The sequence below is a fragment of the Dictyostelium purpureum genome (genome assembly GCF_000190715.1).
Source record: "Dictyostelium purpureum unplaced genomic scaffold DICPUscaffold_509, whole genome shotgun sequence".
NCBI lineage: Eukaryota > Evosea > Eumycetozoa > Dictyosteliales > Dictyosteliaceae > Dictyostelium > Dictyostelium purpureum.
Window position 1 is genome coordinate 1373 of NW_003519843.1, and position 17082 is coordinate 18454.

The 17082-nt window shown below is 24.3% G+C and overlaps 7 protein-coding genes across 7 annotated transcripts; 4 read left to right on the forward strand and 3 right to left on the reverse strand.

Moving 5' to 3' along the window:
• Positions 1–337: 337 nt before the first annotated feature.
• On the forward strand, positions 338–2658 carry DICPUDRAFT_159081 (uncharacterized protein; the record flags this gene model as incomplete). Its single annotated transcript, XM_003294081.1, has 2 exons — positions 338–967; positions 1033–2658. The coding sequence occupies 2 exons, from the start codon at positions 338–340 to the stop codon at positions 2656–2658; spliced, it is 2256 nt and encodes a 751-aa protein (XP_003294129.1).
• Positions 2659–3119: 461 nt separating this feature from the next.
• DICPUDRAFT_58856 (uncharacterized protein) lies at positions 3120–4148 on the forward strand. The gene has a single exon (XM_003294082.1). The coding sequence runs from the start codon at positions 3126–3128 to the stop codon at positions 4017–4019; it is 894 nt and encodes a 297-aa protein (XP_003294130.1). The 5' UTR covers positions 3120–3125; the 3' UTR covers positions 4020–4148.
• Positions 4149–6704: 2556 nt separating this feature from the next.
• On the forward strand, positions 6705–8993 carry DICPUDRAFT_159084 (uncharacterized protein; the record flags this gene model as incomplete). Its single annotated transcript, XM_003294083.1, has 1 exon — positions 6705–8993. The coding sequence occupies one exon, from the start codon at positions 6705–6707 to the stop codon at positions 8991–8993; it is 2289 nt and encodes a 762-aa protein (XP_003294131.1).
• A 2040-nt stretch (positions 8994–11033) lies between these two features.
• DICPUDRAFT_159085 (uncharacterized protein) lies at positions 11034–12147 on the forward strand (the record flags this gene model as incomplete). The annotated part of the gene is made up of 2 exons (XM_003294084.1): positions 11034–11346; positions 11417–12147. The coding sequence occupies 2 exons, from the start codon at positions 11034–11036 to the stop codon at positions 12145–12147; spliced, it is 1044 nt and encodes a 347-aa protein (XP_003294132.1).
• A 162-nt stretch (positions 12148–12309) lies between these two features.
• DICPUDRAFT_42970 (uncharacterized protein) lies at positions 12310–13284 on the reverse strand (the record flags this gene model as incomplete). Its single annotated transcript, XM_003294085.1, has 1 exon — positions 12310–13284. One exon carries the CDS (start codon positions 13282–13284, stop codon positions 12310–12312), a length of 975 nt encoding a protein of 324 aa, XP_003294133.1.
• Positions 13285–13604: 320 nt separating this feature from the next.
• Positions 13605–14814, reverse strand: DICPUDRAFT_42964 (uncharacterized protein; the record flags this gene model as incomplete). The annotated part of the gene is made up of 2 exons (XM_003294086.1): positions 13605–14612; positions 14689–14814. The coding sequence occupies 2 exons, from the start codon at positions 14812–14814 to the stop codon at positions 13605–13607; spliced, it is 1134 nt and encodes a 377-aa protein (XP_003294134.1).
• A 254-nt stretch (positions 14815–15068) lies between these two features.
• Positions 15069–16970, reverse strand: DICPUDRAFT_159087 (uncharacterized protein; the record flags this gene model as incomplete). The annotated part of the gene is made up of 4 exons (XM_003294087.1): positions 15069–15136; positions 15216–15768; positions 15850–16668; positions 16737–16970. The coding sequence occupies 4 exons, from the start codon at positions 16968–16970 to the stop codon at positions 15069–15071; spliced, it is 1674 nt and encodes a 557-aa protein (XP_003294135.1).
• Between the last annotated feature and the right edge of the window lie 112 nt (positions 16971–17082).

Genomic DNA, 17082 nt, shown 5'->3' on the forward strand with positions numbered 1-17082 from the left:
GAATAATAGATAATAAAATAAAGAAGAGAATATATTGATCCAACTAATACATATTAATCTATTTTTATTTTATAGTTTAAAAAAACAATAAAAAGAAGAAAAAGAAAAGAAAAGAAGAGTTTAATAATAATAGTTCATTTTCGGAATTTTATATTTTAATGGTATTGGTTAATACATAATGATAGAGATCCCTTCTTTTAAAAAATAATTAATTAATAAAGAATATAGTAATAATATTATAAGAAAAGAAAAAAATTAAAACTTTTTTTTTTCATTCAAATTTTAAAAAAGCGCAAGTAAAAGCTATTAAAATAATATTTTTTAATAAACTATACAAATGTCAACAATAGGTTTAAATAGTAGACCCATGTCACCAATTTCCCAACAAAGTTTATATAATAATAATGATATTATAAACTATCCAAACCATTTTCAATATATACAATATAATGATGGTCACTATCAAACAAATAATGGTTTTGATCAACAACAACAACAACAACAACAACAACAACAACAACAACAACAACAACAACAACAACAACACCAACACCAACAACATCAGCATCAACAACAAAAGATTCAACTAAGTCCAAGAGGTGTTAATAATAACCAAAATTGTAATAGTAGTAATGAAAATGTAAATAGTCAACAAAATAATCAAACAAATAATTCAAAAAATAATAATAATGGTTATCCTAAGGGAATTTTGGTATCTCAACCTGGTATTGGTAGTGGCTGTAGAAAAGATGCTTGCTTACTTTGCTCTTTAAATTCTCCAAGTTGTTTATCGCCCAGATCATCATGGTCAACAATTTTATGGGTTGTTTTTTATACACTAAAGATTTTAAACAAAGAAAAAGAATTCTTTTCTCTAAAAAAAGACGTATACAATTTCGTTTCCGAACATTGGGATTTACTGTGCCATAGAAAAAATAGATCATTTAAATGGAAAAAACAAATTCAAGTAAGTTTATAAACAAAACCTTATCTATCATAATTTTTCATATTAATTTTTTTTTTCTCTCAAAGGATGCATTATCACATTCAAAAGTTTTTAAATCTGGTATTCAAAAATTGGGTTGTAATGGGTTTTGGAAATTAAAATGCATGTCTAATAATCCTTGGTCATCAACCAAACCGGTTGAGTTAGAGGAGGACACAAGCACAGCAAGCGATAAAGAAGAAGAGGAATCATTAAAAAGATTACATGAGGACGACGAAGATGATGACTCAATTTTAACAACAAAAAAACTACGTTTGGATCAATCGAATAATACAAGACCAACATCAATACAAATTTCATTCACTGGTGAAAATAAATATGAAGATTTGCAGTCATACGTTTTACAAACCATTAACAATATTCAAAACAAAATTAAAGAAAAAGAAATGTTGGTTTTAAATGCATTGGAGGACTATAAATCAACTTTAAATAACTATACAAACGATTTAACTCAATTAACAAAATATATTAAACCACCAACCCCAAACCCCTCTTCTCCTTTTTTGAACTCTCCATCACCTCCATCACCTTCACCATCTCCATCATCACAACAAAAGTCACCAACCCAACCAACCCAAAAAGAAGCATCTGATAATCCAACACCAGGTTCTTCAGAACTTGAAAATCAAGAGGCACAACAAATGATTCAAGAAATTCTTTTAAGAAATAAAAATAAAAATAATAGTATTAATAATAATAATAATAATAATAATAATAATAATAATAATAATAATAATAATAATAATAATAATAATAATAATAATAATAATAATAATAATAATAATAACATTAACAATAATAATGGTAACAATAATATTATAAATAGTGCTATTAAAAATAATAGCTCAAGTATAAATGTTAAAACGAATAATTCTATGTCAAGCCCAATTAAAAAAATTGATGTTGACAGCATGATGGATAAATATGAAAGAGAATATCAAGAAAAACTTAATAATAATAATAATAACAATAACAATAATAAAAATAGTAAAGCTGAAACATATAATTTTGGTGAATGGAAGGAATCAATTCAGTCATTGATTTCACCTAATAAACCAGAAAGTCCAAAATTCAATTTCAAATCGACTGTATCCAATGAATACTTTGGTCCAAGTACAACAACAACTTCGACAACTACTCATTCACAAGTTAATAAGGTCTATTCTAAAATGAATAGCCCACCAAAAAATATTAGAACCCAACAAGAAATTTTAAAAGTTATTGAAGATATTGATAATAGAGCAACAAGAAATATGAGTAGTAAAAATAATATCAATACTACTTCAAATAATAAAAACAATAACAATGATAACAATATCAATAATAATAATAATATCAATAATAATATCAATAATAATATCAATAATAATATTAATAATAACAATAATAACAATAATATAAATCATAACTTTAATGATTATCAATTTACCGAAAGCTATATTAAAAAAATGAATCAAATTCATAATAAAAATCTTGATGATTATGACCAACAAAACCCAGCTCATCGTCAACAATATCACCACTATCATTCCCATCAACAACATCCTCAACATCATGGTTACTATGGTATAGAAAGTTATAACCATAATCAAATTGCCCATGATGATCAAAATCCTAACCACAGATTAAATTTTATATTGAATCAAATATAAAATAAGATATAAACCCCGTTTGTAAATATTTTAAATCCCCAAATAAATCCAATCAAAATTTTTTAACATATTTTATTTTAAAAAAATTTTGATTTCTTTTTTTTATTTTAATTTTTTTGAATTATTTTATTTTTTTTTTTTATTTTTTTTTTTTAAATTTTTTTTCAAAATTTTTTTTTTTTTTTTAAATTTTTTTCTAGTATTTAAAAACATCGGTTATTTTTATTATTTTTATTTTTTTTAATATCTAAATTTAATTATATTTATATTAATAGCTGATAAAATAATAGTACTTTATTTTATCTCATATATTTATATAAAACCAAACAAATAAACAAAAAAAAAAAAAAACAAAAAATTAAATAGATTTTTAAAATTTTTTTTAAATTTTTTTTAAAATTTTTATATATAAATTTTTGCAAAAAAAAAATAGAATATAAAGTGTATATTAATAAATAGAAATAAATATGTCAAAATCAGGAGAATACCAAGATTTAGAAGAAGGTATTACAATGGAGGATACCGAAAAGAATGAATATTCAAATAATGAATTAGATACATTCAGTCCAGTAACAGAAGCAAATAAAAAACGTTGGATTTTAATTCGTGCAGTTTTAGGTGAAATGTTATGTACATTTTTATTTATTTATATTGTTTGTGCAACAGCAGCAAACTTTAAACGTTTAGCCACAGCACCAAATCCAGTAGTAGGTGCTTTATCAACAGGTTTTGCAGCAGTAGCTCTTATTTATTCATTTGCTGATGTATCTGGTGCTCACTTTAACCCAGCTGTTACATTTGCAACATGTGTCACAAGAAAAACATCAATTACCAAAGGTCTTATGTATATAGGTGCTCAATTAGTTGGTTCAGTTTTAGCTGCTTTAATTCTTTTAGCCACTTTCCCAGGTGATTTTGAAGGTAAAAATGTTGCCTATGCTGTTGCTGTAGTTCCATCAAATGATTCAAGTATTGCAAATGCTTTCCTTACCGAACTCATTCTTACTTTTATTTTAGTTTATGTCATTTTCGCTGTTGCTTTTGATACTGTAGATGATGGTGTTAAGGCTAAAGTCGTTCAAGGTGGTGGTAAATCTTCAAGTAATAATTTAACCATCTATACCACATCTGGTCAAACTAAAGCTGGTTTTGCCCCAATTGCTATTGGTTTCACTCTTGGTTTCCTTTGTTTCTTAGGTGGTTCAGTATCTGGTGGTGCTTTCAATCCAGCTAGAGTATTTGGTACTGCTCTTGTTGGTAATGTATGGACTGCTCATTGGATGTATTGGTTAGCTGATTTTATTGGTGCTGGTTTAGCTGGTTTTGCTCAACGTTTCTTTGCCACAAGCAAAACTAAATAAATTTATGTAAAGAAAAAAATACAAAAATAGTATACCATTAATAATATCATCACTTATTTTTTTAAACAAAAAAAAAAAAAACATTTAAAAAAAAAACTAGAAAATAAAAACCAAAATATTTTAAAAATCATTTGGTATTAGATTATATAATTTAGATTCATTTTATTAAATTTTTTTTTTTTAAAACCAATAAAGATTATTCATTTATCTTTTAAAATATTAATATTTGGGACTGCAGTAACAAGCAATCAATTTTTTTTTTTTGTTATTTTGAGCTACGGGTTATTTTTTTATCAAAGAAAATTTTAAAATTTAATAAAAAAACATTGGTCTAATGTAAATTTTTAATTTACCTATTAAATATAAAATGAAATTTAAAGATCAAATTTAAAGTTAATTAACCATATAATTTTTTTAATTTTATTTTTGTGGGGTTTATAATTTCCTTTTTTTTATTATTTTTAAATAATAAAAAAATCTCAATAAAAAGCTAGTTTGATTTGATGGTTAAAAAATATTTTATTTTTAAATTGATATATTATTTGGTTTTTTATTTTTATTTTGTTTAGTTTTATTATTAATTTTAAAAAAAAACCAATATTTCAAATGACTTCTAAATTTTATAGAAAAAGCAAGGGTGATTATAGTACTACATATGTAGTTAAATTATATATTTACTATCAGAGGTATCACTCCTGTATGCTTTCTTGATAACTGGCATAAAAAATCAATGTGTTGGAGTTACTTTTTATATTATTTATAATTTTGATTTCACTTTCCCATGCAGCTGAGCAGATCAACTTTTATTTCATGATTGAGCAACTAAGATGTGAGGTTACAAGCTTTACAAAAGAAATTTTTTTAACTTTAATATTATTACTCTACAAGTTTTTTTTTTAATCTTTAACACAGATTTTTTAGTAAACCATTTTGAATGGAGTAAAGGTAAAAAAGAATTTGATTATTTTTTATATTAATATTCATCCACATTATTCAGTTGTTATCTATTTATTGTAGATTTCTGAGCTCCATCTTGAATAGTTTCTCAAACTTAACTACAATTGTGATAACACCGTGGAGTTAGCTTTCATGATGTGAGTGTTGAATTTCCTTAAATATTCACATCTGAATCGATAAGGATATATGGATAGACTGAAATTTTTTGATTACTCCTTCAAATGTTAGTTTTTTTTATAAAATTGATATTTAAAAAAAAGTCACTTTTGTATAAATTGCTAACTACGAATTTTTGAACACCCCTTCAATAAGAATGGCGCAAAGGTTAACACGACTTTTATTAATTTATTTTTAAAAGAATTTTAAGTAATTTAATTTGGATTATTTAATTTTAGTTATTTAATTTTTGTTGGGTAGTTTTTGTTATTTAATTTTTATTTGTAATTCATCGATAAAGTTCTGTAGCTTTTCAGGTGTATAGATATTTTCACTCTAAATATATCTGAATTCCTTATCTTGTAAAACTTCTCTAGCCTGTTGACTATCTTAATTGTGTGGTGTCGCTGATTAGCTGGATCTTGGTGTTGAAGTTTTTTATATTTTGTTAATATTATTGACTTCTCTTTCCCATGCTGCTGCGCAGATTAACTTGAATCTCCTGAGCACTCTTTCAGCTAACATATGTAAAAAAAGCCACGAGGATATAACCATATTGAATTTCCAAAAAAAGCCTGGATGGTTCAGCAGGAAGAGTATTATTTAAACAAAAAAACCGCCAATATGGACTAAAAATAGCTTTTTGTGATATAACAACAATTCTAAAATCAATTCAAATTTATTATAATAATTATAAACATATATCACATTTATTAGAAAAAGACAAACATATATTATTTTATAATTATCAACAAATTTAGACACATTTTTAATTTAAATAGTCACACATCTATTATTTTATAATAATCAAATATAAACACATTTTTAAAATTAAATATTTTTTTTAAATTAATTTTATTTTTTTAAAAATAATATTTTTCAGTATAAATTAAAATTCAAAAATAATTTTTAGTCAGAGAATAAGAGAGAAAATAATATAGAGAAAGTAATAAGTAATAGTTTAGTTATAGAATTTATAAATAATAATAATTAGTAATTTTTAGTTTTAATAAAGATTAGTTATTTTTTAAAATATAATTTTTAAATATTTTTATATATTTATTTTGGTTTTATTATATTTTATTTTATCTTTATTTTGTGTTTTATTATTATTATAATTAATTACATTTAGTTTATAATACATTTTGTTTAGTAATTAATTCATTATATTAGAATTCTTAAATATAACAACAGTTATATTACATTTGGCGACAGCTCAGTTAGCTATTTTGGGGTTCTTGCAGCTATATTACATTTGGTGACAATTCAGCAAGCTATTTTTGGTATTATATTACATTTGGTGACAGTTCAGTAAGCTATCTTACAGTTATATTACATTTGGTCACAACTCAGTTTGCTATCTTGGGGTTCTATTACATTTGGTCACATCTTAGTCAGTTATTTTTGGGATTATATTACATTTGGCTCATTCAGTTATCATAGGGGTCTATTACATTTTTTCAGTATATTTTAGTAAACATTTAAACTCATTTAGTAATAATAATAAATTTTAGTATAGTAAATAATAGTAGTTAATAATATTAGTAGTAAATAATTTTAGATACTCCAGTAATGGCGGAGGTACAGTTAAATCAAGAATCAATTTATCAACAGGAAGATATTGATTATTATAGACCAGTTAAAGTAAAACAAAAAGGTTATTTATTATTCAATGGTGATCCCAACACCATTTCGTTCAAAACATTCAAGTTAGGTTTGTCAGTTATGTATGATAATAAATACAATGCCAAACAAATTATTTCACATCTCGATAAAAGACCATTAGAAACATTTTTAAATTTTTATTCCATTGGAGGATCAGCCGAAACCGCTTTAAATAATTTAGAAACCTTATATGCACCTGTAGAAGAAGCTCCAATCAGTAAATTATTAAATTTTCATAAAAGAAAATTTTCAAATTTTGAAGAATTAATTTTAGAATTCAATCAAGTAGAGTGTGTATGTGTAGATGTACCAGTTCCAGTTAAAGTCGATTTATTTATTAAATCTCTACCTGATACAATAAGATTAGATATAATTAAAACTGCTCCTAAAACTTTAAAAATTGCCTATGAAAATGTCAGACAGATTTCTAGAGCAACGGAAGAAAATTATGGTTATTCATTAATGCAAGGAATCAACCAATCTCAATCATTACCACCATCTTTCAGACCAGAAAGTACTATTAAAACTAGTTTGCAGTTAACTAGTCCATCATCATCCATGTCAAATTTTTCAAATAATAATAGTTCCACATCTTCAGTTAACGCTATAAATTTTAAAAGAAATTCAAATGTTTTTTGTCATTATTGTAGAAAACCAGGCCATGTAGTAAATGATTGTAATAAATTAAAGAATAAAAAAGAAAAAGAGATTGAGCAAAGTAAAAAAGAAAATTTCAGTCAACCTCAATCAGTTAATGCAATCAATTGTATATTAGAAAGAAATAATAGTGTTAATTCAATTTTAGAAAATCAATTAAAAAAAAATCCAACAGAATTTAGAAATTTAGTTAAAGAAAATTTAGTTATAGAAAATATTAGTGAATTTGGTCCAGTTCAAGTTATAGTTAAAGAAAAAGAAAGTTTATTAGCTGAAAATATTAGTAAAATCATTCCTTATGAAAAAGAAATAATCGAAGAAAAAATTGAAGATAAGTTAGAAAAAGAAATTATAGCCACCACAAATAATAAATTAGTTTTAGTTCCAGAAGTAGATAAGGCTATAAATTGTATAAATTTTAAACCATTAAATGTTATTCCAAAGAAAGAAAGTATTAAATTTACAAATTTCAATTCACATTTTAGTCTTGACGGATATCTTAGTATACCTTTTGGTTTAGTCAATTTTTTATCAATTTGTCAAAGTAAAATTCAGTTATCAAATCATCACGCAATGCATCTCAAGTTTGTTTTTGGTATTTTAAGAGATGCTGCTATAAAATTAAAATTAGAAAAATATGAAATCGCTCGGAAAGAAATTAAATTTTTAGATTACAAAATTTCAGAAAAAGGTGTATCTAATGATGGTAATAAACATTCAAATCTCTTAAAAACTCCTGTACCATCAAGTAAAAAACAATTAACACCATTTGTAGATCTTTTCAAACATCAATATGAAATTATTTATAGTCCTAGTAAAGTCAATTATTTTATAAATTTATCAAGAATTCAACATTTAGCTTATGGTAAAGAACTTGTGTTAAATAATAAGCAATCAGTTATGGAAAATCAAAATAATAATTTATTATATAATAATAATAATGAATATTTAACAACTAACGAAAAAAATAATGAATATTCAAAATTTAGAAATCAAGGTCAATTAAAGTTGTCAATAATCGATATCTCTTCATCAAGTCAACAAGAATTAGATCCAATAATAAATAAACTTTTAGAAATGTACTATTCAATAACAAATAAGAAACCTTTAAGTTATCATTTAATATCTAAAGAAAAATGGACAGAAAGTAATTACCCAAAGCAAGAAATATACTCATTAGATAAAGCTGAAATACAAACATTCTCAAGTAATAGTTATAATACCGATACGTTAAATCATTTTAATCAAGAATATTTTAAAGTAGTAAAAGGAAAATTTAGTAAAGCTCCTAGTTTGTTAGTACCATTTGAAGTTAAGTCAGAAACATTTGCATCTATTGGAAAAGATTTTATAGGTCCGAGAATCAGAAAAATTTTAGAGAAAATTTTTTCAATTATGGTATTTGTTTTAAAGGGGGGCATATGTGATATAACAACAATTCTAAAATCAATTCAAATTTATTATAATAATTATAAACATATATCACATTTATTAGAAAAAGACAAACATATATTATTTTATAATTATCAACAAATTTAGACACATTTTTAATTTAAATAGTCACACATCTATTATTTTATAATAATCAAATATAAACACATTTTTAAAATTAAATATTTTTTTTAAATTAATTTTATTTTTTTAAAAATAATATTTTTCAGTATAAATTAAAATTCAAAAATAATTTTTAGTCAGAGAATAAGAGAGAAAATAATATAGAGAAAGTAATAAGTAATAGTTTAGTTATAGAATTTATAAATAATAATAATTAGTAATTTTTAGTTTTAATAAAGATTAGTTATTTTTTAAAATATAATTTTTAAATATTTTTATATATTTATTTTGGTTTTATTATATTTTATTTTATCTTTATTTTGTGTTTTATTATTATTATAATTAATTACATTTAGTTTATAATACATTTTGTTTAGTAATTAATTCATTATATTAGAATTCTTAAATATAACAACAGTTATATTACATTTTCATCAAAAAAGCCTGGATGGCTCAGTAGGCAGAGCGAGCGGCTGTTAACCGCTAGGTCCATGGTTCGATCCCATGTCTAGGCGATTTTTATAAAGGTATATCTTCCTGGTGATCGATGATAATTAAATTTTCAATATGTAAATGGATGGAGCTACTTTATTTATAGAAAATCTTTGAATAAATTCTTCACTTTTTTAAAAAAAAAACTTTGAATAAACTATTTTACTGATTAATTTAAAGCATTTGCTTTTAATTATCTTCACTTTAAAAAAAAAAAAAAAAAAAAAAAATAAACTATGACGTACCTTGCCCAACTTGTATGCAGTGTATTTTACTGATTAATTTAAAGCATTTGCTTTTAATTATCTTCACTTTTAAAAAAAAAAAAAAAATTCAAATACAGAATTCGAGATTTCAGAGTTAAATTTTGAATGAGTTATATTGCTGTAAGGAATTCTTGAATATATTTATTTCATTTCGAATTATAGAGCGATTAAAAAAAAATTAATTGATTTTTGTGGGATTTAACAAATTTTCTTACTTTTTTATAAAAAAGTAAAAAAAAATTAAAAAAAGTAAAATAAAAAGAAATAATTAAATATCGTCCCATAAAATTAATATTAATATTAAATAAAGTTTCTCTTAAATTTAATTTTTTAAAAAAACATCAAGAATTCCTTACAGCAATAAACTTGACTCTGAAATCTTAAATTCTGTTTTTTATTTTTTTTTTTTATTTTTGTAAATTATAAAATATTCTAAAATAATATTTATATTTTTTATTCTTAATTTAGATTGAAATAAATAATAATGATTTCCCCTAATTTATTGATTAATTTAAAGCATTTGCTTTTAATTATCTTTACTTTAAAAAAAAAAAAAAAAAAAATTTCAATTTTAAAAATATATAAAAAATTAATATTATGGAATAAGTAGATCACAGCAATGAATGAATTTATCTTAGAAAGATCATACTTATTGAGCACCAAAGATCAATAGTTTAGAATATTTTCTTTAAAAACATTAAATAAAATTAATTTAAAGAATTTGCTTAAAAAAAACTTTTAAAAAAAATACATACAGGTTTTCAGAATCACACACGAATTGACATTACCGTGCCCAGCTTGTATCCAGTTTGTTAAAACTCATATAAGAATAAAACATATACCAAAACACAATAAAAATATTGATGACTTAATGTAATCATTAAGAATCATCTTCACTTTCATAAAAAGAAGAAAAAAATTTGATTTGGTGTTCAATCCTGCTTCAACCAGTTTTTCAGAATCTCACACGAATTGTGGTTACTGTGCCTGTTATCTAGCTACATAGTTATAAAAAAAATATAAATAATTCAAAGGAAACAAAAAATATTTAAACAACAACTTTTATAAAATTTAATTCTTTTTACAATAAAAAAAAAATAATTTGTAAATTAAAATATTTTAAAACCAAAATCAATCATTTCTTAAAAAATTTAACCACCCAAAATTATTTTTATTTTTTTAAAAAAATTTCAAAATAATTTAATTTTTTTTTTTAATTATCATTTTTCATTTTTTCATTAATTATTTTTTCAAAAAAGATTAAAGAATGATACCTAATAAAAAAACTGTTAATAAATCTATGGGTGACGAACTTTCAAAAGATTTAAACGAATTCATTAACATATCGAAAATTTTCTTTGAATTTCTTTCATCATTGTCATCAAATTTACCACTACAACAAAATTTACAAATTCAGCAGCAGCAACCACAACAACAACAACAACAGCAACAGCAGCAGCAGCAACAACAACAACAGCAACAAAATGAACAAACAAATATAGCAACACCACAATCAGTTATACAAATTATGGGACGTTTAATTGAAGTTGATAAAACATATCAAAAAACATTAAAAAAGCGTATGTTAACATATAAAATTATTCATATATATTAATAAAATATAATAAACTAATAATAAAAAAACTACAGTCGAAAAACATCAAAAATACCAAAATGAAATTGCCAATATACAAAAAGAAATTGAAGAAAAGGATAAATTAATATCAGGATTAGCAAACAATTTAAAAGATATAGAATCGTTTTTAGAAAATGAACTTTCACAAGACAATGCAAAAATGAATCCAAATATATCGAATGTAAGTGAAATTTTGGATCTAAATGAACCATCAACACCAGTAACACCAGATATTATTAATAGAGAAGTAACACCAGAAGAGTTAATTTCATATGCACACAAAATTAGTGGTACTACCTTTGCACCATTTGGGTACCAACCACATTTACCATTGATATCACTATTTAAACCGCCAGCACCACAAGATGAAATGATGAGAGCATCTGTATTATTTACAAAACCACCTGCAAATTTACTAAAATATTATGGATTAGCAGAACAAGATGTAACAACACCAATAGCAGTACAATCCCCAATCGCAGATAATACACCAATTAAAGAATCTGAAACTCAATCACTTCAACAAATTCCACAACAAGACACAACCTCTGCCAACGGAGAAATTTACAATGGTGGCCAAACAATGCAAAGTATTATTACCCCACCTCCTCCACAAACATTATTACCACCACAACAACTTAATATTGACCTTGATCTTAACCCAGATCTTGAGTCTGATGAAGACGATGATGAAGATGACGATGACGAAGAGGAAAGTGGTGATGAAGAAATTGGTTGGGAATAGAAAAATCCTACTTATTTAGATGTGTAAATTATTTAATCAAAAAGCAAATAAAGCAAATAGAACAAATAGAACAAATGAAACTACAACTAAAGACTATTACCGCCATCATATATAAATAAAAATAATAAAACTTAAAATTGTATAAAAAAAATCTTTTATTTTTTATTTTTTTTCACCATATTTACCAAATTTCTTTACAAACCAAATAATTGCTCTATCTCTAACCGATTTCTTTTCAACATCTTCATTTTGTTCATTTTCTTCGTCGTTGTTTTTAATAAAACCTTCTTCGACATTACGGGTTGGTATAAAATAACTATCAAATGGTTTATCTTGCTCTTGAATATTATCACCCAAATCTTTTTCAATCTTTGAAATTTGTTTCTCGATAAGCTTGATTGCCTCGTTATTTGATTCGTCTAATTTCATTCTAATTAAAGTTTGTTTTTTTCTAATGAGATCTGTATTTAAATCTAAAATATTACCAGCTCTCTCTAATACACCCTTTGCTTCGTATTCACTCTTTTTAACAAAATATGGATCTTTAAATTCTGGTAATGGAACAGGTGGTAAAATGAATGCTGCTACTCTTCTGCCCTCTTCTGATAAAATATTATAGGTTCCAATTGCGTGTGATGTTGACATTGTTTCGAGGTTCATTTGATATCTAGTTTGAATTTCACTGAGGAATTCATTGGAAAATTTATATGATGTATTACCAGTACCAATTATTAAGAATTCGCATTTTGGTTCGATTATGTCTAATGGTGCTAATGAATCGATTGTAATATTCTCTGGGCTATGGATATCCCAAAGGAACAACTGGTGTGGCATAATGCAAATTGAACCAGGGATTAAAACTTTATTGATTGAAAAACCTGAATCACTATAACCATCGATACTATAAATTTCTGATAAAGATCCTTTATGTGAATCGAAAATATTTTGGCTTTCTAAACCTGTACAATAATTTCTTTGTTTAAAATTATTTATAGTATCATTGTTTATAACTAGCTTTGTTTTATTATTATAATATTTATTATGAAAATGATTATTGTTTAAATAATAAGGTATTGTTTTATTTAAGTTTTTATTTATTCTTATAAGGTTGAATATAATTTTATTTGATTTATTCATTATTAATATTTATTATTTTTAAAAAAGTATAAAAAATGAAAAATTAAAAAAAAAAATAAAAAAAAACTATAAAAACTATTTAAAAAAAATAAAAAAAAATAAAATTAAAAAATAAAATAAAATAAAAGTTTTTTTTAATAAATGTTATGTTTATTTTGATAGTTTATTTTAGTTTTTACATTTTATTACATTTTTATATTTAAAGTTCTTTTTAAGGTTGAATTTTTAAAAACCAAAATTAAAAAAAAAAAAAAAAAAAAAAAAAAAATTAAAATTAAAATTAAAATTAAATTAATTAGAGGAATATTACTTTAATTAATTTAACCTGAAAATTTGAAAAACATAACATCGCCATCATTTACTACATAGTTAGGACCTTCGGATCTTTGCTTTCCTCTGTCTTTGGCTGATTTTTCGTCACCTTTGCAATCGACGAAATCAACGTAGGCAATGGTATCAGCTTTAATAAAACCTTTTTCAAAATCTGTATGAATTACACCAGCAGCTTGACGAGCTTTAGTTCCAACTGGGATAGTCCAGGCTCTGCATTCATTTTCAGATGCAGTGTAATATGATTGTAAACCTAATAATTTGTATGCACCATTAATAACCTTTGAAAGACCATTGCTTGAAAGATCGTATAATTGTAAAAATTCTTTTTTCATTTCCTCACTTTCCAAATTTGCTAACTCTGCTTCTATTTTAGCGGAAACAACAACTGGATCAATTTCTAAACCTCTTTTACTTGAAAACTCTTTTACCATTTCGGTATATTTATTACCAGCTGAAGCATCACTTTCTGGGACGTTGCAAGTGTATATTGTTGGTTTTGAGGTTAATAAATGGAGTGCTTGGAAAGTTGGCCATTCATTTTCACTGATTTCAACATCTCTAGCTGGAATACCAGATGAAAGTGCCTCTGAAACTCTTTTGGCAATTTCGTGTTTCAATTGAATCTCTGGATTACTTTGTTTTTTTTTCTCTGATAAAACCTTTTCTAATGATTGTAAATCTGCTAAAATTAATTCGGTTTCTATAGTTTCAATATCTCTAACTGGGTCAATTTGATCTGATACGTGAGTGATATCTTTATCCTCAAAGCAACGTACCAAATGAACTATTAATGATACCTGTCTAATATTACCTAAAAATTTGTTACCTAAACCTTCACCATCTGATGCACCTTTAACCAAACCTGCAATATCTACAAACTCTAATTGTGTACCAACTTTACTTTTAGTTTTTAATAAGTCTGAAATTAAATCCAATCTTTCATCTGGAACAAAAACTTTACCAACATTTGGATCAATAGTACAAAATGGGAAATTCTTAGATTTAATCAAAAAAAAAAAAATTAATATTAAATTTAATAATAATATTTTAATATATTAAATCTATGCATACAGCAGCCATAGCAGCATTTGAACTAGTTAAGGCATTGAATAGTGTTGATTTACCAATATTTGGTAAGCCTACAATACCAACTGACTTGCAACTACCTCTAGTCTTAATAAAATGTGAAGCCTTCATTTTTTCTGAAGTTGAAAAACATCTAATAAAAAATTCTCCATTATTAGAAATTGGTTTTAATAATGCTGAATTTGTAACACCATTATTTTTGAATAATGATAATCCGAATTTAATCATTCTTTCTTTTGTAATTATAATTAAATTATTAATAAAAAAAAAAATAAAAAAAAATGTTTCATTAAAAAAAAAACGAAAAAAAATTTTATTTTTTTGAATTTTTTATTTTTTATAGTTTAAAGAATGAGTAGTTTATTTTAATTATTATTGTTATTATTTACATTTTTTCTACATTCTTGAACTCTTTCAGAAAATGCATTTAAATCTAAAAATAAAATAAAAAAATAAAAAAAATTAATACATATAAATTTTGAACTTTTTTTTTTTAATTAAATGATACATACATTTTTTTAAAATTTCTTGATCATCGTTATTGTTTGCAATTGATAAAAGATATTCAAATAATAAAACTGCATCGGAATACAATTGAATTGAAATGGAGTAGTTCTTGTATAGCTCTTCAACAGCACCCTTCTTACCAAATTCTAAAGCATTTTCATAAATAACACGATTTGCATTAAATGAGTCATTATGTTTATCTTGATTATATTTTACATTGGTTGCAGAAGAGAATATGTGAACTAGTTTCTTTATATATTCTTTGAATGTGGCTTTAAATTTCTCGGGTAAAGATGATGGATCTTTTGGTGGAATTTTAGATTTCATTAAATTTAGAGCTATTAAATAAAGTGGTATACATTCAGATGGATCACCTTGTTTCAAATCACCCAACTCTGCTATTGCTATTGCTCTCTTTAATGTTTTTTCGATTGATTCTAATTCTCCATCATCTAAAATTACTAAATCTTTTTCAAATTCTGACGCTAAAATATTTGGTTGTTGTGATGGTTTTGGTTGTTGTGGTTGTTGTGGTTTTTTATCTTCTTTGAATGGATGCTAGTTTTTTAAAAAAAAAAAAAAAAGAATTAGTATAGGTACCTATTTTTAGTAGTTTTTATCCATTTATGAATTACTTACAGCTCTAATATTGTTTGTATTTTCAAACGATTTAGATTTATTCAAAGTTGGAGGGTAGTTATTATTTTCATTTGGCGAAAAATTATTATTATTCGAAAATGGTAAGTTATTATTGTTATCATTTGAAGGAGAATATGAAAAATTATTATTATTATTATTATTATTATTGCTATTATTATTTATTGGGATTGGAAAGGGTATGGTTTGTTGATTGGTATTATTGTTATTATTGTTATTATTGTTATTATTAAGCCATGGGTGATTAAAGAAGTGATCCCATGAAATTCTTTGAGCTGGATCAATTTGTAATAAACGATTAATTAAATCTTGGCAATCTGGTGTAACATGGGTCGGAATATTAACTCTTCTATTTGTTAAACGATCCAATAACTCTGGAAAAGCTTGACAATTGAACGCAGGTTCACCAACAACCATTTCATAAAGGATAACACCAACTGACCAAAGATCTGCCTTTACTGTATAATTCTTTCTAAATAAAATTTCTGGTGCCATGTATAATGGTGAGCCACAATATGTATCGCTTAATTGTGTTTGATTAATAAATTTTGCAAATCCAAAATCGCCTATCTTTAAAAGTGGAAAATCTGATGAATCGCTTAATAGTAAGTTTTGTGGTTTTAAATCTCTGTGTACAATGTTTTTCTGTCTTAAAAACTTTAATCCTCTAGCTAATTGCTTCATAAAAAACAATGCCTTCTCTTCAGTTAGTTTTTTATGTGTTCTTATATATTTTGAAAAATCCCCACCTTCGCAACACTCCATAACCATATAAAGAGAATTATTATCTGGTGGTTGGTCCTAATTAAAAAAGTATTAGAAACTATTATTGTTGTTGGTTGTTATTATATATTTATAATTATAATTACCTCTAAAACATCATATAATCTAACAATATTTGGATGTGCCAATTCTTTTAATATTTTAATTTCATAATTTAAATTTTCTTTAAGTTTAGAATTACCCAGCCTTAAGAGATCTACAACTTTAATGGCATAGGTATTGTTATTGTTGTCGTTTAAAGAGAACCCTTGAAAAACTTGAGCAAATGCACCTGATCCAATTTTTTTATCGTAAATATACTCTCCTATCTGTCTTGCCATGGTCTATTGTCTATTAATTATTAATTATTAACTATTATTAAATATTAAAGAATATTATATATATTTTAAAAATACAAGTTTGTTATTATTATTATTATTATTATTAATAAAT